Source organism: Sorex fumeus, unplaced genomic scaffold (genome assembly GCF_029834395.1).
Source record: "Sorex fumeus unplaced genomic scaffold, SorFum_2.1 ptg000156l, whole genome shotgun sequence".
Classification (NCBI taxonomy): Eukaryota; Metazoa; Chordata; class Mammalia; order Eulipotyphla; family Soricidae; genus Sorex; species Sorex fumeus.
Window position 1 is genome coordinate 508,274 of NW_026606213.1, and position 19,023 is coordinate 527,296.

Consider the following 19,023-nt stretch of genomic DNA (forward strand, 5'->3'; position numbering starts at 1 on the left):
CCCCGGGCCCAGATGAGCTTCCCGGGCGGGCCCTTCCTTGCCCCTCCTTGGCCCCCGGCACCCCCACCCCATTTTTTTTCTTTTTGGGGTCACTCCTGGGGGACCCTGCGGGACGCTGGGAGTGCGTCCTGGAGGAGGCGGCCCCGGGCCCAGATGCGCTTCCCGGGCGGGCCCTTCCTTGCCCCTCCTTGGCCCCCGGCACCCCCATCCCATTTTTTTTCTTTCTGGGGTCGCTCCTGGCGGTCTCGGGTTGACCCTGCGGGACGCTGGGAGTGCGTCCTGGAGGAGGCGGCCCCGGGCCCAGATGCGCTTCCCGGGCCCCGGCACCCAGGCCTCCCGCGCGCGCGCGCCCTGACGCCCGTCCCCCCTCTCCTCTCCCCACCCGCAGTGCTGGGCCGCCCCACCCTGTCGGTGACGCAGACCGCCGAGGGCAGCCTGCTGGCGCGCTGGGAGCCCCCCGCGGGCGCCGGCCGGGACCAGGTGCTGGGCTACCGGCTGCGGTTCGGCCGCGAGGACGACGCGGCCCCGCCGGCCACGCTGGACCTGGCGGCGGCCGAGGACCGCTACGAGGCGCGCGGCGTGCTCCCGGGGGCCACGTACGTGTTCCGGCTGGCGGCGCGCGGCCCGGGCGGCCTGGGCCCCGAGGCGGCGGCCGCGCTGCGCCTGCCCGAGGCGGCGCCGCGGGGGCCCCCGCGCATCCTGGGCGCGGCCGGGGACGCGGCGGCGCGCACCGTGCGGCTGCGCTGGCTGCCGCCCGCGCCCGCCGAGCGCAACGGCGACATCGTCAAGTACACGGTGGCCGTGCGGCGCGCGGGCGGCGCGGGGCCCGCGCTGGAGACGGAGCTGCCCGCGGCGGCCGGCCCGGGCGCCGAGCAGGCGCTCACGCTGCGGGAGCTGCAGCCCGACACCACCTACGATCTGCAAGTGCGCGCGCACACGCGCCGGGGGCCCGGCCCCTACAGCCCCCCGGTCCGCTACCGCACCTTCCTGCGGGACCCAGGTAGGCGCGCCCCGCCCCGCCCGCCAGGTAAGTGAGCGAGTGGCCAGTCTCGTCTTGGCGCGGGCACGCGCACAGCCCTGGACGCCTCCGGACGCTCCGCTGCAAAGGTGGGACGTGCCGCCGCCGCCGCCGCTGCCCCCTCCTCCCGCTCCTCCTCCTCCTCCTCCCACTCCTCCTCCTCCTGCTCCTCCTCTCTTCGCCTTCTCTCTCTGCAGCCGGGCAGGGCCAGGCAGGGCCAGGCAGGAAGGCCAGGGGCAGGGACACCGACGGCAGAGAGCGCCTGGGCTGGCCGCCCCCCACCCCCGCACCCCCGGCACGCCCTGCGCCCCCGCCGCCGGCCGCTCACTGGGCCCCCTCTCTTCTCTCCTTCCTCCCCTCCCCGGCCCCGACTCCGCTGCTGCCCGGCCCGCGCGCGCGCGCCAGTCTCGCCCAAGAACTTCAAGGTGAAGATGATCATGAAGACGTCGGTGCTGCTCAGCTGGGAGTTTCCCGACAACTACAACTCGCCCACGCCCTATAAGGTGCGTGGGGGACCCTGCTCTCCCCACAACGCCGCCAATGCAGTGGCTGGGTGGGCGCACCCAATGGCTGGGTGCAGCCCCACCTGGCGGGGCTTGGGGGAGCACATGGGGTGCCAGGGATCGAGCCTACATTGGCTGTGCGCAAGGACTGTCATTCCAGCAGCCCCCAGGTGTGAGCACTGCCGGGTGACCCAAGAACACCCCCCACCAGAGAGGGAGGGAGGGAGATTGGGGCTGGAGAGCTACCCAGGGGTTTAGGTGCCTGCGACCACGGGTGCCCCTGACCATCCTCAGGAGTCCCGAGCATCGCCCGACCGTGACTCCAACTCCCCACCCCCACCAAAAGCAAATCCAGTGCCTGCAGCAATAGCCTGAGGGGGCAGGGGCTGCCTCGCTCGCACCCTGGGCATCCTGTCAGGTCCACCAGCCCCACCTCGGGCAGGGAAGCACAGGGCCAGTGCCCCCTGGGGCGAGGGCAGGCGGGGGCCATGTAGGGTGGACTTGGGCTGGGACTCCATGGTGGCGGGGCCCTTGGGCACTGAGCCCGCCTGACCCGCAGATCCAGTACAACGGGCTCACGCTGGACGTGGACGGCCGCTCCACCAAGAAGCTCATCACGCACCTCAAGCCCAACACCTTCTACAACTTCGTGCTCACCAACCGCGGCAGCAGCCTGGGGGGCCTGCAGCAGACGGTCACGGCCCGCACGGCCTTCAACCTGCTCAGCGGCAAGCCCAGCGTGGCACCCAAGCCCGACGCCGACGGCTTCATCATGGTGCATCTGCCCGACGGCCAGAGCCCCGTGCCCGTCCAGTAAGCGCCGCACCCCCGGCCCCCTCAGCTCCCCGCCCTGGGCTGGGCCGGGAGGGGGGGTTCCTCCTGGATCAGGTCTTCCTGTCTGGGAGGTAGAATTTGAGGGGAGAGGGGGCCATGAAGGACCTCCCCAACAGACACACACACACACACACCAGCAGTCACCGGGATGCAGGAAGAGGGTTCAGCCTGTAAAAATCCCCAGACTGGGCACTGACGGGGCTTGGTGGGATGCTTAGGAGTTCGGTTTGAGGTGCAGAGATTGTGAAGTGGGGGCTGGAGCGACAGTCCAGCAGGGGGGAGCTCACCAGGTTCGATCCCCAGCACCCCATAGGGTCCGCCAAGCACCGCCAGGAGTGATCTCTGGGTGCAGAGCCAGGAGGAACCCCTGAGCATCAGCTGGTGTGACCCAAACTGCCCCCCAAAAAGAAACAAAGAAAAAGAATTGTAAAGGGGTGGTTTTCTTTTCTTTTTTTTTTTTTTTTTTGCTTTTTGGGTCACACCCGGCGATGCTCAGGGGTTCCTCCTGGCTCTGCACTCAGGAATGACCCCTGGCGGTGCTCGGGGGACCCTATGGGATGCTGGGAATCGAACCCGGGTCGGCCCCATGCAAGGCAAACGCCCTTCCCGCTGTGCTATCGCTCCAGCCCCTTAAAGGGGTGGTTTTCTGAACTCGGCTGCTGGGCTTTGACTCAGGAGCTCTAGGGGGACACGAGCAGAAGCGGGAGCCAGAGAGTCGGGGCTGTGGGGGGGGGGGGAGACACCCCCTCACACCCCCCATCTCTGGACAGGAGTTTCTTCATCGTGATGGTGCCGCTGCGGAAGTCTCGCGGCGGACAGTTCCTGACCCCACTCGGCAGCCCGGAGGACATGGACCTGGAGGAGGTGAGGGAGGGCCCAGCCCGGCAAGGCCGCCTTCCCTGCGCCCCGCCTGACTCTGAGCCGCCTGCACCCTCTGTCCCCTTAGCTGATCCAGGACATCTCCCGGCTGCAGCGGCGCAGCCTGCGCCACTCACGCCAGCTGGAGGCGCCCCGGCCCTACATCACCGCCCGCTTCTCCGCACTGCCGGCCACTTTCCACCCGGGTGACCAGAAGCAGTATGGGGGCTTCGACAACAGGGGCCTGGAGCCCGGCCACCGCTACGTCCTCTTCGTCCTGGCTGTGCTGCCCAAGAACGAGCCTGTGAGTCCCGGGCGGGGGTCCCGGGCTCAGGCAGATGCAGCCCCCGGTGCAGGAAAGGACGGACTGGGTGCTGGAACTGGGGTTTTAGGGATGTGCAGGAGGCCAAGGCAGTCGTGTCCATATGCAAATTCACGCGGGCATGCAAATTGTATGCAAATCGGTATGCCAATGAGGTCTCCTGGTTTGCCTCTGCCAAAAGGGCTTGGGGGCTCCAGAGAGAGAAGCCTGTGCTGGTGGGGGCAGGGGGTGGCAGAAAAGGAACCGTAGCGTTCAGGTTCTTGGAGACCCCCGGAGTGGGCTCAGCATCCAGACCTCAGAGGCCAGACCCCGAGCACCCGAGCGGCTCTGATGGACCCAACCCCCTCCCCCCCCCCGCAGACCTTCGCGGCCAGCCCCTTCTCAGACCCCTTCCAGCTGGACAACCCGGACCCGCAGCCCATTGTGGACGGCGAGGAAGGGCTGATCTGGGTGATCGGGCCGGTGCTGGCCGTGGTCTTCATCATCTGCATTGTCATCGCCATCCTGCTCTACAAGAAGTGAGCCCCGTGCACTGCCCCCAGCGAGGGGAACCGGCGGCGGGGGGGTGGGGGGGCGGATGGGGCGCGGGGGGAGGGGGTGCAGAAAAGGCCACCGGTTCCCGGAGGTCACAGCCTGAGCAGAGCCTCAGAGCCGGCCAGTGGCTGGACTCGTGCTCAGCGTGGTTGGGGGGGATGGAGGGGAGGGTCCCGGGCTAAAAGTGCCCCCCCGCCTCCCCAAGACTCACTATTGCTCCCCCCCTTCCCCCCCTGCCTCTCGTCTGGGTCTCGGCGCTGGCAAGCAGCAAACCCGACAGGTGAGCACTGGCTGGGTCCCAGGGGGCGGGAACTCAGGGTGTGCTGGAGGAAGGACCCCCCATGGGGCCGCGGCGGCGTGGCTTGGCGGGTGCAGAGGTTCACTGGTCCGACCCCCCAACTCCTCCCGCAAAGCAAACGCAAGGACTCCGAGCCCCGCACCAAATGCCTGCTCAACAACGCTGACCTCGCCCCCCACCACCCCAAGGACCCCGTGGAGATGAGACGCATCAACTTCCAGACCCCAGGTGGGGGCCCGCAGCCCGGGCACGGGGCGGGGGCGGGGCGGGCGCGCAGGTCCACGCCCTTGGGTTCCCGCTCCCCTGAAGCGTCTGCGGGGCTGGGGGTGCTCAGGGCTCTCGGGTCACTGGCCTCCCCAAGCCTCCCGTTTCCACTCTGGAGTGGGCCACGCAGGTCCAAGCTGAAGGGGGTTTGAGAACCAGAAAGGCCGGGGCCATAGCTCAGCGGGGAGGGCTCTGCCCTTGCACAGGGACCGACCTGAGCCCCCTCGGGGGTTCGGCCCCTGGACCAAACCCCAAGGACGGCAGCCGTGAAGGAGCTGCTGACCCCGGCACTGCACGGGGCCCCCCGAGTCCTGCCAGGAATGACCCCCTGAGCATCGCTGGGTGTAGCCCCTCCTTTCTGCTGGGGGGGTTCTCCTCCCGTCTCTCCCCCCATCTCTCCCCCCTGGAGCCTGTGCTGGGGCCCAGGAGCTAGCAAGGACACGCGACTTGGGCTGGCATCTCCCTCCCGTCTCCCGGCCCGGTGATGCCCCTCCCATCCTCACCCCCCATCACTGACTCGCCGGGTGCTTCTGAGCAAATACGGTGGGCTTTGTCCTCCCTGACCTTCGGTGGCCGTGCTCCCAGCTGTTCTGAGCTGAGCCACCCCGCAGCTCCCTGACTCCACTCCCCGCCCCGCCAGCCGGCTCACGCTGCGGTGCTCTTTCCCGTTCCCTCGGGGGCTTCTGCCCCCATCTCTGAGGGTCTTGCCGGCCACTCCTTGGCGCTGTCTGTGGCTGAACTGGCCGGTGCCGGTTCTGATTCTGGCTAAAGGAGAAAGAGGGGTTTGTGACGAGGATTCCTTTCCGCTTTAGTCGGGGCGCCCCTGAGGGGTGCCGGGCATGGAACGTGTACACGGACGCGCCCTCCCGTCTGTGCTGAGTGTTCTCTGGGGCTCCCCTCAGCCACCCTCAACTCCCCTCCTCATTGTCCAGCATCCTCCAAAATCCCTTCCGTGGCAGGGGGGTGGCGGCGGGGAGAGTGTCTCTAGAAGGACCCTGGAGGCCGGCCGGGGTGGCCGTGGGGGCACTGGTGGTCAGTGAGTCTCTGGCGACGAGGCTGTTGGGAAGACGGTGCGTCCCCCCGGGCAGGTGGGAGTCCGGAGCAGGGCCACTTGGGTGGGGGGCGTTCGGCCTTGTGTCCTGCATCGTTTGAAGTCCTGCCGCCCTGTGCGTCTGTCCATGCACCCAGTGCGGGGCGGGGGCTTGGGGGGCGGGGAGCGGGGGGGAGGGTGCGCGCAAGGTGGGGTGGGGGGCGGGGCCCTGCGTGTTTTCATTTATTTACTGTTTGCTGTTTCTGCAGATTCGGGCCTCAGCAGCCCCCTCAGGGAGCCGGGGTTTCACTTTGAAAGTTAGTTCCTGTGTCTCTTCTCCATTTCCGCCCCGTCTGTTTCCATCTCTGTCCACGTGTCCACCCCCCCACCCAGCCTCCACCCTGCTGGTCTCTGGGGGGGCCGGGGGGGGGCGGCAAACTCTCAGGCGGCTGGTGGGGGGGCCTAGACAGGACCCCGGTGCACTAGGACGCGGGACACAGCCCCCCACCCCTGTACACACACGTGACAAGTGGGGACAAGCAGACTGACCCTCGGGTCCCTAAAATCAGGCTCTTGGGGGGCTCAGCGACAGCTGGTGGGTTTTTCAGCAAGGGAGCATCAGGACTTGCACTGGACTCTGGCAGAGGGGAACGGGGTGCGGGGAAGCCTGTTAGGTGGCGGGGGCGGGGGGGACACAGGCCAGGCCCCCCACAACCCACAGCACCCCCAGGGGCGGCATCAGAGGCAAAAGGGGGTCCTCACTGCAGCTGCAGGGTGAGAGGGTGGACCCCCGAGCTGCCCACGGCAGCTGCTCCAATGTGGGGGGACCCGCCCAGCCTCTCCGCTCGCCGGCCCTTGGTCCCCCCCATCCCCCGGGCAGAACAGGGTGCGGCGGGGGTTTCTGCCGGCTCCATCCGCTGCTTCATTCTGTGTCTGCTTCCTGCCCACCCGTCCCCCCGGGGCAGTAGGAGCTTGGTGGTGTCCTGGGGTGGGGGTGGCGGTGGCCGGACTCCAGGAACTCGCAGGGGTGCCGAGCCCGGCAGGGGGGCTCTGCGCCCGCGGATGTTCCCGCCTCGCTGCCGGGCCGCAGCGGGGGTCGCCCTGAACACCCCTCCCCCACAGTCCTTTCTAATCCCAGCTGGTCCATCGCAGACTCACACTGTCCCGTGCAACCCCCGCCCCCCCGGGGGCTCCCCGCTGGTGCCCCCTCCCCACCCGCCCCTGCGTGACCGGCCCTCGTGGGGGGTGAATGTGCTCTTCCTGCAGGCATGCTCAGCCACCCGCCCATCCCCATCGCGGACATGGCCGAGCACACTGACCGCCTCAAGGCCAACGACAGCCTCAAGCTGTCCCAGGAGTACGAGGTGAGTGGCCGGGGCTGGGGAGCGCTCCGAGGCCCCGCCCCTCCGAGGCTCCACCCACCGAGTCCCCGCCCATTCGGAGGCCCCGCCCCCATCCGAGGCCCCGCCCCCGAGTCAGCCTCTCTCCCGGCCCCGCAGTCCATCGACCCCGGCCAGCAGTTCACGTGGGAACACTCCAACCTGGAGGTGAACAAGCCCAAGAACCGCTACGCCAACGTCATTGCCTACGACCACTCCCGCGTCATCCTCCAGCCCATTGAAGGTACCCGCAGGGAAAGCCCAGGGCCCCCGGAGTCCAGGAGCAAAAGCGCCGGCCTTGTCCCAGGGAGCCCCGCCCCGGCTGGATCCCTGGCAGGGGTCCTCCCCCGCCCCCCCGCCCCCCGCCCCCAAATCAAAACCAAGAGAGAGCCCAGCACAGCGGGGAGGGCGTTTGCCTTGCACGCGGCCGACCCGGGTTCGATCCCCAGCATCCCAGAGGGTCCCCCGAGCACCGCCAGGAGTGATTCTTGAGTGCAAAGCCAGGAGGAACCCCTGGGCATCTCTGGGTGTGACCCCAAAGAGCAAGAAGAAAAAAAGAGAGAAAGGCCATAGCCCTCTCTATCCCGGCTGCCGAGTGGACAAGCTCAGAGGTGGCTCAGGAAATCAGGGGTCCAGCTCCGGTCTCAGACAGAGACCCCTCCCTGCCATAAGTGCCGGCCACTAACACTGAACGGACGACCTCTGCTCACTGTCCCTCTATGTCAAGGCAGCCCCACCCCTGTCCCCCCGAATCTGATGCCCTTAGAGTTGTGGCCGGGGGGCTCTTGACTTAGGGGAGAAGACGGGCATGCTGGCCAGCAGCACCGGGCACAACGCCCCCCCTCGGTGATTTTCCTCCCGCAGGCATCGTGGGCAGCGATTACATCAACGCCAACTACGTGGACGGCTACCGGCGGCAGAACGCATACATCGCCACGCAGGGCCCGCTGCCCGAGACCTTCGGGGACTTCTGGCGCATGGTGTGGGAGCAGCGCTCGGCCACTGTGGTGATGATGACCCGGCTGGAGGAGAAGTCGCGGGTGAGGCCGGTGTCCCCCGGGGCCAGTGCGATAGGACACCAGGAGGGGCGTTGGCCTTACACCCGGCCAACCCGGGTTCAGTCCCCCGCACCCCATAGGGATCCCTAAGCACAGCCTGATGTGACCCTCAAACCAAAACAAACCCCTCCCCAAAAAATAAAACACACACAAATGCCTTCTCTCCTCAAACAGATCAAGTGTGATCAGTACTGGCCCAACAGAGGTGCCGAGACCTACGGCTTCATCCAGGTCACGCTGCTGGACACCATCGAGCTGGCCACGTTCTGCGTGCGGACATTTTCTCTGCACAAGGTTAGGCCCAGACGGTGTATGTTGGAGGCGTGGGCAAGCAAAGGCCCTGGGGCAGGATGGGACAGGGTTTGCGGGCCTGCCGGGTGTGAAGAGGGCCCTGCCTCGGGCTGTGGACAGAGGACAGCAGACCTGAAGTAGGGCCTCTAGAGCCCCCTGCAGGGGCGGGTTGCTGGACGGACCCCAGGGTATGGAGAGGTGAGCAGGGAGAGATGCCAAGCTGGCATTCCTGGGCTGAGCGAAAGACAGGACGGGGAGAGGGCGTTTGAGCCTGGCTTCAACCCAGGCTCGATCCCCAGCATCCCACCTGGATCCCTGAGCGCAGAGCCAGGAGTCAGCCCTGAGCCCTGACCTGGGGCAGGGTGTGGAGAATTCGGGGAAGATGGGGCCTCCGGGTGGATTTAAGGCGACAAATGCAGGCTCCATGTTGTCCATGGCGGACAGGGCTGGACCCCGGGAAAGGCCCCTCCCACCTCCGTCCAGAAAGCTGGGGGATAGGAGCGACTTGGGGACCTGGTGGCGCAGTAGGTGAGGCCTGGCCTCAGTGCCGGACGGCGCCTCTTTGGTCTCCAGAACGGCTCCAGTGAGAAGCGGGAGGTCCGCCAGTTCCAGTTTACAGCCTGGCCCGACCACGGGGTGCCCGAGTACCCGACGCCGTTCCTGGCTTTCTTGCGGAGAGTCAAGACTTGCAACCCCCCTGACGCAGGGCCCATCGTGGTCCACTGCAGGTGACTGGCCCCGCCCACCGGCTGGCCCCGCCCACAAATCAAACTCCGCCCGCCTGTTGGCCACACTCATTATCAGGCCCCGCCCACCTGCTGGCCACGCCCACGATTAGGCCGTGCCCACCTGTTGGTCACACCCATTGTCAGGCCCCGCCCACCGGCCAGTCACACCCACGATCAGGCCCTGCCCACCTGTTGGTCACACCCATTATCAGGCCCCGCCCACCGGCTGGCCATGCCCACGATTAGGCCCTGCCCACCTGTTGGTCACACCCATTATCAGGCCCCGCCCACCGGCCAGTCACACCCATGATCAGGCCCCGCCTACCTGCTGGCCATGCCCACACTCATTATCATGCCCCACCCACCGGCTAGTCACGCCCACAATGAGGCCCCGCCCAGCGTCTGGCCACGCCCACGATTAGGCCCTGCCCACCTGTTGGCCACACTCATCAGGCCCCGCCCACCGGCTGGCCACGCCCACGCTTAGGCCCTGCCCACCTGTTGGCCACATCCATATCAGGTCACGCCCACGATCAGGCCCCGCCCACCTGCTGGCCATGCCCACGATTAGGCCCTGCCCACCAGTTGGCCACACTCATCAGGCCCCGCCCAGCGGCTGGTCACGCCTATGATCAGGCCCCGCCCAGCAGCTGGTCACGCCAACCATCAGGCCCCGCCCACCGACTGGTCACGCCCACGAATCAGGCTCCACTCACCTGTTGGTCACAGCCATTATCAGGTCCCGCCCACCGGCTGGCCACGCCCACGCTTAGGCCCTGCCCACCCATTGGCCACATCCATATCAGGTCACGCCCACGATCGGGCCCCGCCCACCCGCTGGCCACGCCCACTCCTTGCTCTTCTGCATCACCGTACTCCACGCCAGGCTTCTCCGCGGGTGCCCTAGAGGCCTCCGCTGGCCTCGCTGTTGACCCGGGGGCCCTGATCCCCCCCCCCGCCCCGCCTCCCACAGTGCCGGCGTGGGCCGCACGGGCTGCTTCATCGTCATCGACGCCATGCTGGAGCGCATCAAGCCCGAGAAGACGGTGGACGTGTACGGGCACGTGACGCTCATGCGCTCGCAGCGCAACTACATGGTGCAGACCGAGGACCAGTACAGCTTCATCCACGAGGCGCTGCTGGAGGCCGTGGGCTGCGGCAACACGGAGGTGCCGGCCCGCAGCCTCTACGCCTACATCCAGAAGCTGGCCCAGGTGGAGCCCGGCGAGCACGTCACGGGCATGGAGCTCGAGTTCAAGGTGGGCAGGCGGCCGGGGCGCGGGGCGCGGGGCTCGCGTCCGTCCGGCGCACGGCCCGGGACACGGTCCTGACTCCGCCCCGCGCCCCTCTGCCCCTCGCCCGCAGCGGCTGGCCAACTCCAAAGCCCACACCTCCCGCTTCATCAGTGCCAATCTGCCTTGCAACAAGTTCAAGAACCGCCTGGTCAACATCATGCCCTACGAGAGCACCCGCGTGTGCCTGCAGCCCATCCGGGGCGTGGAGGGCTCCGACTACATCAACGCCAGCTTCATCGACGGCTACAGGTGCCTCGCCCCGCGCGCCGCCCACCGAACGCCCTTCTGATCTTGATTCCCCCCGTTTTGGTGCGGGTGGATCGGAGGGATCGACGGCACGCCGGGCGCCCTGGGGCCGCGGTGCGGCCATCAGTCCCCGAGCTCTCCTGCAAGCCATGAGCTCCGGCTCTAAGCCCTCTCCCCGGCGTCCCACCCGCCCCCGCCCCCCACACGGGAGCCCTCGTACAGCACAGCGGGTCGGGTGCTCACCTTGCGCACGCCCGGCCCAGACGCAAGCCCAGGTATCCCATAGGGTCCCCGGAGCCTGCCAGGAGTGACCCAAGGGGGGGTCGGGAAGGAAAATGGGGAGAACGGTGCCCCGCTTAGCCTGGGCTTAGACACACGTGTGCCCCCCACCCGGCAGGCAGCAGAAGGCGTATATCGCGACGCAGGGGCCCCTGGCCGAGACCACGGAGGACTTCTGGAGGATGCTGTGGGAGAACAATTCCACCATTGTGGTCATGCTCACCAAGCTGCGGGAGATGGGCCGGGTGAGCCCCGGGGCCGGGGGCGGGGCCTGATGGGGGATGTGGAGACTGGGTGGGTGGGGCCTGGTCTGGGGGCGGGGCCTGAGCTGGGCGGAGCCTGCGCAGGGCGGGGCCTAGGCTGGGGGCGGAGCCCGGCCTAGGGGCGGAGCCTTGCAGGGGAGGGCCTGGTCTGGGGGTGGAGCCTGGGTTGGGCGGGACCTGGTCTGGGGGAGGAGCGTGGGCAGGGCGGGGCTTACCTGGGGTGGAGCCCTAGGTGGGCGGGGCCTGGTCTGGGCGGTCTGGGCGGAGCATGGGCAGGGCGGGGCCTGGTTTGGGGGTGGGGCCTGGTCTGGGGGCGGGGCCTGGGCAGGGCAGGCCCGATCTGGGAGTGGGCTCTGGTCTGGGCGGGGCCTGGGCAGGGCGGGGCCCAGTCTGGGGGAAGGGCCTGAGCTGGGCGGAGCCTGCGCAGGGCGGGGCCTAGGCTGGGGGCGGAGCCCGGCCTAGGGGCGGAGCCTTGCAGGGGAGGGCCTGGTCTGGGGGTGGAGCCTGGGTTGGGCGGGGCCTGGTCTGGGAGAGGAGTGTGGGCGGGGCTTACCTGGGGTGTAGCCCTAGGTGGGCAGGGCCTGGTCTGAGGGTGGGATCTGGGCAGGGCCTGGTCTGGGCAGAGCATGGGCAGGGCAGGGCCTGGTTTGGGGGCGGGGCCTGGTCTGGGGGCGGGGCGGGGCCCAGTCTGGGGGCGGGGACGGGGCGGGACCTAGTCTGGGGGTGGAGCCTGGGGAGGGCGGGGCCTGGTCTGGGAGTGGGGTCTGGGCAGGGGGCGGAGCCTGGGCAGGGCGGGATATAGCTGGGGTGGAGCCCTGGGTGGGCGGGGCTTACCTGGGGTGGAGCCCTAGGTGGGCGGGGCCTGGTGAGGATGTGGAGACAGTGGGCGGGGCCTGGTCTCGGTGGAGCCCTGGGTGGGCGGGGCCTGACCTGGCTGGGGCGGGGCCTCGTGGAGCTGACCACCCTGACCCCCTCCCCGCAGGAGAAATGCCACCAGTACTGGCCAGCCGAGCGCTCTGCCCGCTACCAGTACTTCGTGGTGGATCCCATGGCCGAATACAACATGCCTCAGTATATCCTGCGGGAGTTCAAGGTCACCGACGCCCGGGTGAGTGGGCGGGAGGACGTCGGGAGGTGCCAGTGAGACACGTGGCGAGGGTTGGGGGCTGCGGGGCCGGGGCAGGGGGTCGCCAGGGACGCCGAGAGCCGGCGCGGGGCTGCTGGCCAGGCAGCGGCCGTGCAAGAGCCCGCGCATCCCGCCCCCGCAGGACGGCCAGTCCCGGACCGTCCGGCAGTTCCAGTTCACGGACTGGCCGGAGCAGGGCGTGCCAAAGTCGGGGGAGGGCTTCATCGACTTCATCGGCCAGGTGCACAAGACCAAGGAGCAGTTCGGCCAGGACGGCCCCATCTCGGTGCACTGCAGGTGAGCGCGGGGGGACGGAGCGGGGAAGCCCCCGCCCCTAAGCGAAGCTGACCACCAGGGCTGGAGAGAGAGCACAGCGGGGAGGGCGTTGGCCTTGCACGTGGCCAACCCGGGTTCGATTCCCAGCATCCCATGTGGTCCCCAGAGCACCGCCAGGAGTGATTCCTGAGTGCAGAGCCAGGAGTCAGCCCTGAGCATCGCCAGGTGGGACCCAAAAAGCAAAACAAAAATCACATACAATTGAAAGCCCCTACTGCTGGAGCAATAGCACAGCAGGTCGGGCATTGCCTTGCACATGGCCAACCCGGGTTCGATCCCCAGCATCCCATAGGGTCCCCCGAGCACCACCAGGAGGAATTCCTGAGTGCATGAGCCAGGAGGAACCCCTGTGCATCGCCGGGTGTGACCCAAAAGGCAAAAAATACAAATAAAAAATAAGCTAAGCTGACCGAGAGAGGCAGCCCCGCTGAGCCGCCCCCCGCCCCCCGACAGCGCCGGCGTGGGCAGGACCGGAGTCTTCATCACGCTCAGCATCGTGCTGGAGCGGATGCGGTACGAGGGCGTGGTGGACATCTTCCAGACGGTGAAGATGCTGCGCACCCAGCGGCCGGCCATGGTGCAGACGGAGGTGAGGCGACCCGGGCCAGAGGCCAGGAGCCCCCCAGCCCCACCCCGACAGTGGGTCCCGGCCCTGGAAAGGACACCCCCAGCTCAGACCTGAGAAGGGCCGGGGCTGCGAAGCCAGTGCAGACTGAGAGCCAGGGAGGTGGAACGGGGGGAGGAGGGGGTGCTGAAAGGGGGCGACTCTGAGACCCTTTGGGCAACCACAGGAAACCACTGCAGACTAGACTGGGGTGGGGGCGAGGGCGGTGTTGACGTGTGCCCAGAGCCCAGCCAGGACCAGCTTTGTAATTTCACGGTGAGTGACTTACAGAAGAAGGAGTGGGGGTGGAGAGAGGAGGGGGGAAGGACGCTGCTGGCCTTTCACGAGACGCCGGTCCTGGCACCCCTTCGAGTCCCGAGACGTGGACATCGCTGAACACGAGGAGGAAAGGGACTAGGGGAAAGGGAGCGTGGCAGGGCTGGGGCCGTGGGGGAGAGCCCAGGACTGGGGGATCATCGTCAGGGTTGGGGGCCGCGGGAGAGAGCCCAACGCCCTGCCCTCGCTCCCCAGGACGAGTACCAGTTCTGCTACCAGGCGGCACTGGAGTACCTGGGCAGCTTCGATCACTATGCAACGTAAGCCATCGCCCCCCGACGCAGCGGACGCCGTGCCCATGCCAGCCGGGCCCCCGGACCCCCCGGCAGCCAAGGCAGGAGCGACACGGGCTCGGGGAAGGACGCGGGCAGCCCCATCGAGCCCCCCGAGCTGGCTCCCCATGCCACCGTCAGACATTCGGCACATTCCTCATTTCCTTCGACTTGGGGGGGGCGGGGTGCGCAAAGGGGGGGGCGGGGGCTCAGCCCTGCACCCTCCCTGCAGCCGGGGTCTGTGAGCAGAACCCCCTCCTTTCCAAACTCCGTGTAACTGTATCCAGTGATCATTCATTCCCCCCCGACCATTTTTTTTTAACAAATTTTTTTTTTTAAAGAAACAAAAAGAAAAAAAAATTACAGAAAAAAAAAAAAAAAGAAAAGAAATTTGCTGGGCCCCAGGACGTATTTGAAAACTGCTTCTTCCCTCGCCCCTTGGGGTGTTGTGGGGGACTCCCCCGACGGCTGTCCTGGGCCTGGCTTTTATTTTCACTCCCACCCGCCCACCTTCGGAAGTTGTGCCTTGCTCAACAAAAGGACACCCCATTGCTCCCCGACCTTTTTAAGTTTTTTTTTTTTTTTTGCCTTTTGCGTTTTAAGTATCTTCAGACATATCAAGGAAACGATGCGAGGGTGAGACCGTGGGGGCGGGGGAGAGGGTCTCAGGCCCACCAGCGTGAGTCTGCGCCCACGGAGGGAGCGCCGCCACCAGCCGAAGTCCTCCTCCCCTCCCGGACCCCTCAAGGAGGACAGATCCCCGAGGGGAGAGCCCTTCCTCTGCTCCCGCACTGCGGCGGGGCAGAGAGTGACCAAGTGCTGCGCCCCTTATCAGGGATCCTGTTCTCCTGGGACTCTGGAGCAAAAGACGGGGACCCCCCTCCCCTCCCAAGCCCCCACCCCAAGCAAGTGAGTTCCTCCTCTTTGTACCAGAGCAAACCCGGGGTCGCCCTGCAGCGGCGGGGGGGGTCCCCACTCTGTGTATGTAGATATCGACTTTGTATTAAAAGCAGATGGTCCGACTGCGCCGCCTGGCTGGAGTCTCTGCTGTGGGGGGCAGGGGGGCCGGCGTGGGAGGGGGCCTGCAATCCGACGACCTCATGAACCCCCACTGCCGGGAGAGATCGCAGGAACCCATTTCAATGCCCAACCATTAGAATGTGGCACAACAGGGTCCGGAGCAATAATACAGTATTGCCTTGCACAAGTGGCCAGCCTAAGTTCGATCCCCGGCATCCCCTGTGGTCCCCCGAGCACCACCAGGAGTCATTCCTGAGTGCAGAGCCAGGAGTGACCGGAGCATCGCTAGGTGTGACTCAAAAGCAAGTAAGATAATAAAAGAAAGAACTTGTCACGGCAGCAGGAACGAATCCGCTCTGTTGAGTAGACAGAGGCCAGAGAGACGCTGACATCACATCACAGAATGTTAAGGACGCAGGAAGGGGCCAGAGAGATAGGACAGCGGGGAGGGCGCTGGCCCTGCACGTGGCCGACCCGGGTTCGATCCCCAACATCCCGTAGGGTCCCCCAGGCCCACACCAGGTGTGGCACCCAGAAACAAAACCGACCATTTAAAAGGAGGCTGGAGCGACATTACAACAAACAGGACGCTCGCCTTGCACGTGGCCGAGCTGGGTTTGATCCCAGCACCACACATGGCCCTGTCACCCTCTTTAAAAGAAAAACAAGAGGCGGGAGCCATAGCACAGTGGGTAGGGCGTTTGCCTTGCATGCTGCTGACCTGGGTTCGATTCCCAGCATCCCATATGGCCCCCCAAGCACCACCAGGAGTAACCCCTGAGCATCGCCAGGTGTGATGCAAATAAAAAATAAAATAAAGGAACCGGAGAGGGTCTGGGAAACGAGGCACATGGAGCCCTGCACGCCGTTGACAAAGCTGCATCCCAACACCACATCCGGTGTCTCTCCCAATCCCGGCCCCGCACCACCAGGGTCACTACTGAGCACTGCCAGGGTTGCCCCAGAGCCCAGTAAGTAAACACAAACCTATAAAGGCAATCAGTGTTAGGGATCAGGATTTTTATCCCTAAGTGCTCACCCAGAGGGTTGCACCCCCCACCCTAACCCCCATTGGCAGATTCTACACAATCCCTGGTCAGCGCCCCAACAGCACATCTCGAACTCCCGGCAGCAACGTATGGTCCACTGAGCACTGCCAGACGTGGCTCAACAGTGCTAGCCCCCAAAAGAGCAGAAAATGGAAACTCAAGTTGGGGGACTCACAACTCCAGGGACTGGAGTGATAGCACAAGGGGAAGGGCAGCTGGCATTGCGCACGGGATGGGGGGCCCAGGTTCAATCCTCAGCATCCTCTATGGTCCCCCAAGCCCACCAGGAGTGATTCCTGAGTGCAAAGCCAGGAATAAGGCGGTAAGGCGTTTGCCTTGCACACGGCCGACCTGGGTTCGATTCCCAGCATCCCATAGGGTCCCCCGAGCACCGCCAGGAGTCATTCCTGAGTGTATGAGCCAGAAGTAACCCCTGGGCATCACCGGGTTTGACGCAAAAAAAGTAAAACAAAAAAAGCAAAAGCAGGGGCTGGAGCGATAGCACAGCGGGTAGGGCTTTTACCCTGCACGCCGCTGACCTGGGTTCGATTCCCAGCATCCCATAGGGTCCCCTGAGCACCACCAGGAGTAATTCCTGAGTGCATGAGCCAGGAGTAGCCCCTGTGCATCTCCAGGTGTGACCCAAGAAGCAAAAAAAAAAAAGAGAGATTCAGAAAGCTGAAACTGGCCCCTATTGGGGGGCCAGACGGATAGCAGAGGGTTCAGGTGCTGGCCTTGCCTGTGGCCAACCTCGGTTTAATCCCTGGCACTGCACGGGGTCTCCCGAGCACTACCAGGAGTGATCCCTGAGCTCAGGGCCAGACGCAAGCCCTGAGCACTGCTGGAAGTGGTCCCAAGCCAAAAAGAAAGAAGAAAAGGGAAGGATTGAGAGAGATGAAGGAAGAGGAAGAGAAGGACTCATTCTAGCTGGAGTCGGTGGCGGTGCTGGTGGCGGGGGCTGCGGTGGGACCCCGGCTTGCGTTCTGGGCCAGCACAAGGACAGGAAACGCCAAGCAGCTCACGGGAGAGCCGCATCCCAACAGGCGCGTGAAGTTGGTTTCTCCGCATCGGGCCTACGCTGCAGTTATATAAGACGCCGGCCGGGAGGTGCCGGGCAGGGGCTCTGCGCTATTTTGGTACCTTCCCTGTGAATCTATAACCAGATGCAAATGCAAAAAAAGGGAGATTTTGAAGTGATCAACCAGCTGCAGGGCCAGTGATAACCGACGACAAGCCCGATCGTGAACAAGACAGCGACGGGCCCGGGGCCACAGGGCCATGGGGAGAAAACTCACCGTGCACGCAGCTGACCCGGGTTCCATCCCCGGCACTCCACAAGTTCCTGAGCACCACCGGGTGTGGTTCATTTCTGCCTCAAAAAAAAAAAAAGGTAACTTGGGGCTGGGGAGATAGGACAGCGGGGAGGGCATTTGCCTTGCACACAGCCGACCTGGCTTGGTCCCCAGCACTAAAAAGGTTCCCCCCGAAGCCCCACCAGGAGGGACCCCCGAGCACAGAATCAGGAGTAGTAACTGAGCACAAGCGGGTATGGCCCCAAACGAAACCTGAACCCGGGCAGAGAGAGAGGGCAGCGGTGAAGGCGCTCGCCCTGTATGCACCAGTTTGATCTTGGGCATCACTGCTGGGGCTCACTGCTGGGCAGAGCCCCAAGTCACGACCAGGGTCGCCCAAAGCACCTCCCGCCTCCCTTGGCAAGGAACGAGGGTCACAGAGACTCGAGAGACGGCTCAGGGGTCAGGCTCTGCCCTGCGTGCAGCTGCCCCAAGTGCAAGGCCTGGCACCCTGAGCCTCAGCAGCACCAGGTGTGGCACCCAGACCAAGTAACAAAACGAGGTCGGGACCAGAGTGATAGGCCAGCAAGTAAGGTGTTTGTCCGGCACGCAGCCAACCCAGGTTCGATCCCTGGCACCCCGTAAGGTCCCCCGAGCCCCGCCACGAGTGATCCCTGAGCACAGAGCCAGGAGTCGGCCCTGAGCACCACCAGGTGCTTTATAAAACAGGAGCTGGAGCGACAGCACAGTGGGTAGGGCGTTTGCTTTGCACGTGGCCGACCCGGGTTCGATCCCCAGCATCCCATAGGGTCCCCTGAGCACTGCCAGGAGTAATTCCTGAGTGCATGAGCCAGGAGTGACCCCTGTGCATCGCCGGATGTGACCCAAAGAGAAAAAGAAAGTAATTAAATGAAACGAGGTTGGGGCTGAAGCAATAGCACAGTGGGTAGGGCGTTTGCCTTGCACGCGGCCGACCCGGGTTCGATTCCCAGCATCCATATGGTCCCCTGAGCACCGCCAGGACTAATTCCTGAGTGCAGAGCCAGGAGTAACCCCTGTGCATCGCCAGGTGTGACCCAAAAAGCAAAATAATAATAATAATAATAAAATAAATAAATGAAACGAGGTTGCAGGGGCCAGAGAGGTGAGTGGCTATGGTTCTTGCCCCCAGTCCAACCCCTGGTGACCAGTGACCCCTGAGCACCGCAGGGTGGAGGGGTCACCCCGTCTTGCTCCTGATCTTAAAGGAGCAGTGTCTGGCTCCCGACCTGAGTCGGCATGGCCCTCTGCCTGGACGCTGAGCATCCCTGAAGGTCGCGCCTGCGTGCTCTGCGTGCAGAAGGCCAGGATCAACCCGGACTGTGAGGTCAAGCCCGAGCTCTGTGCCGGGAGAGGCCCTCCCTGTACCCCCTTTCGGAACAGGGGGGAGGAAGAATGCTTTGCTGCGATAACAGCACTTTCTCGGATGCGTCTTGTACGACGCTCAGCTCCCATATATATATTTATGCTCACAGCCCAGATGACATTGTTTGCGGCTCTATAAAGGTCCCCCCCCACCCCAGAATCTAAAGGAAAAGCGAGTGGGCGCAGGGCCTTGGCGAGCCTGCCGGGAATCTGGAGGAGCCTGCGCCCAGCTGGCAAATCTGGGGAACATTCTGGGGAGAGAAGCCTATCGCCAGAACCAGCCCGGAGACCAAATTGCGTCTTTTTCTTTTTCTTTCTTTCTTTTTTTTTTTTTACAAAAGAAAGAGAAGAAAAGGCAGCTTCTCAGGCGGGCGCTTTCGTCCC

General features: G+C 65.3%; 1 protein-coding gene across 1 annotated transcript in view; it reads left to right on the forward strand.

Moving 5' to 3' along the window:
• PTPRS (protein tyrosine phosphatase receptor type S) overlaps positions 1–14,075 on the forward strand; it is an 88,684-nt gene extending 74,609 nt beyond the window's left edge. The window contains 21 exon segments of the mRNA XM_056107266.1: positions 389–1,000; positions 1,424–1,521; positions 2,081–2,334; positions 3,126–3,219; positions 3,302–3,517; positions 3,896–4,053; positions 4,338–4,349; positions 4,483–4,595; positions 5,931–5,978; positions 6,928–7,025; positions 7,161–7,284; positions 7,905–8,080; positions 8,273–8,392; positions 8,963–9,117; positions 10,091–10,376; positions 10,483–10,661; positions 11,056–11,182; positions 12,183–12,308; positions 12,469–12,623; positions 13,116–13,251; positions 13,798–14,075. Coding sequence (XP_055963241.1) covers positions 389–1,000; positions 1,424–1,521; positions 2,081–2,334; positions 3,126–3,219; positions 3,302–3,517; positions 3,896–4,053; positions 4,338–4,349; positions 4,483–4,595; positions 5,931–5,978; positions 6,928–7,025; positions 7,161–7,284; positions 7,905–8,080; positions 8,273–8,392; positions 8,963–9,117; positions 10,091–10,376; positions 10,483–10,661; positions 11,056–11,182; positions 12,183–12,308; positions 12,469–12,623; positions 13,116–13,251; positions 13,798–13,866 — 3,356 coding nt within the window. The 3' untranslated portion in view covers positions 13,867–14,075.
• Positions 14,076–19,023: the final 4,948 nt, after the last annotated feature.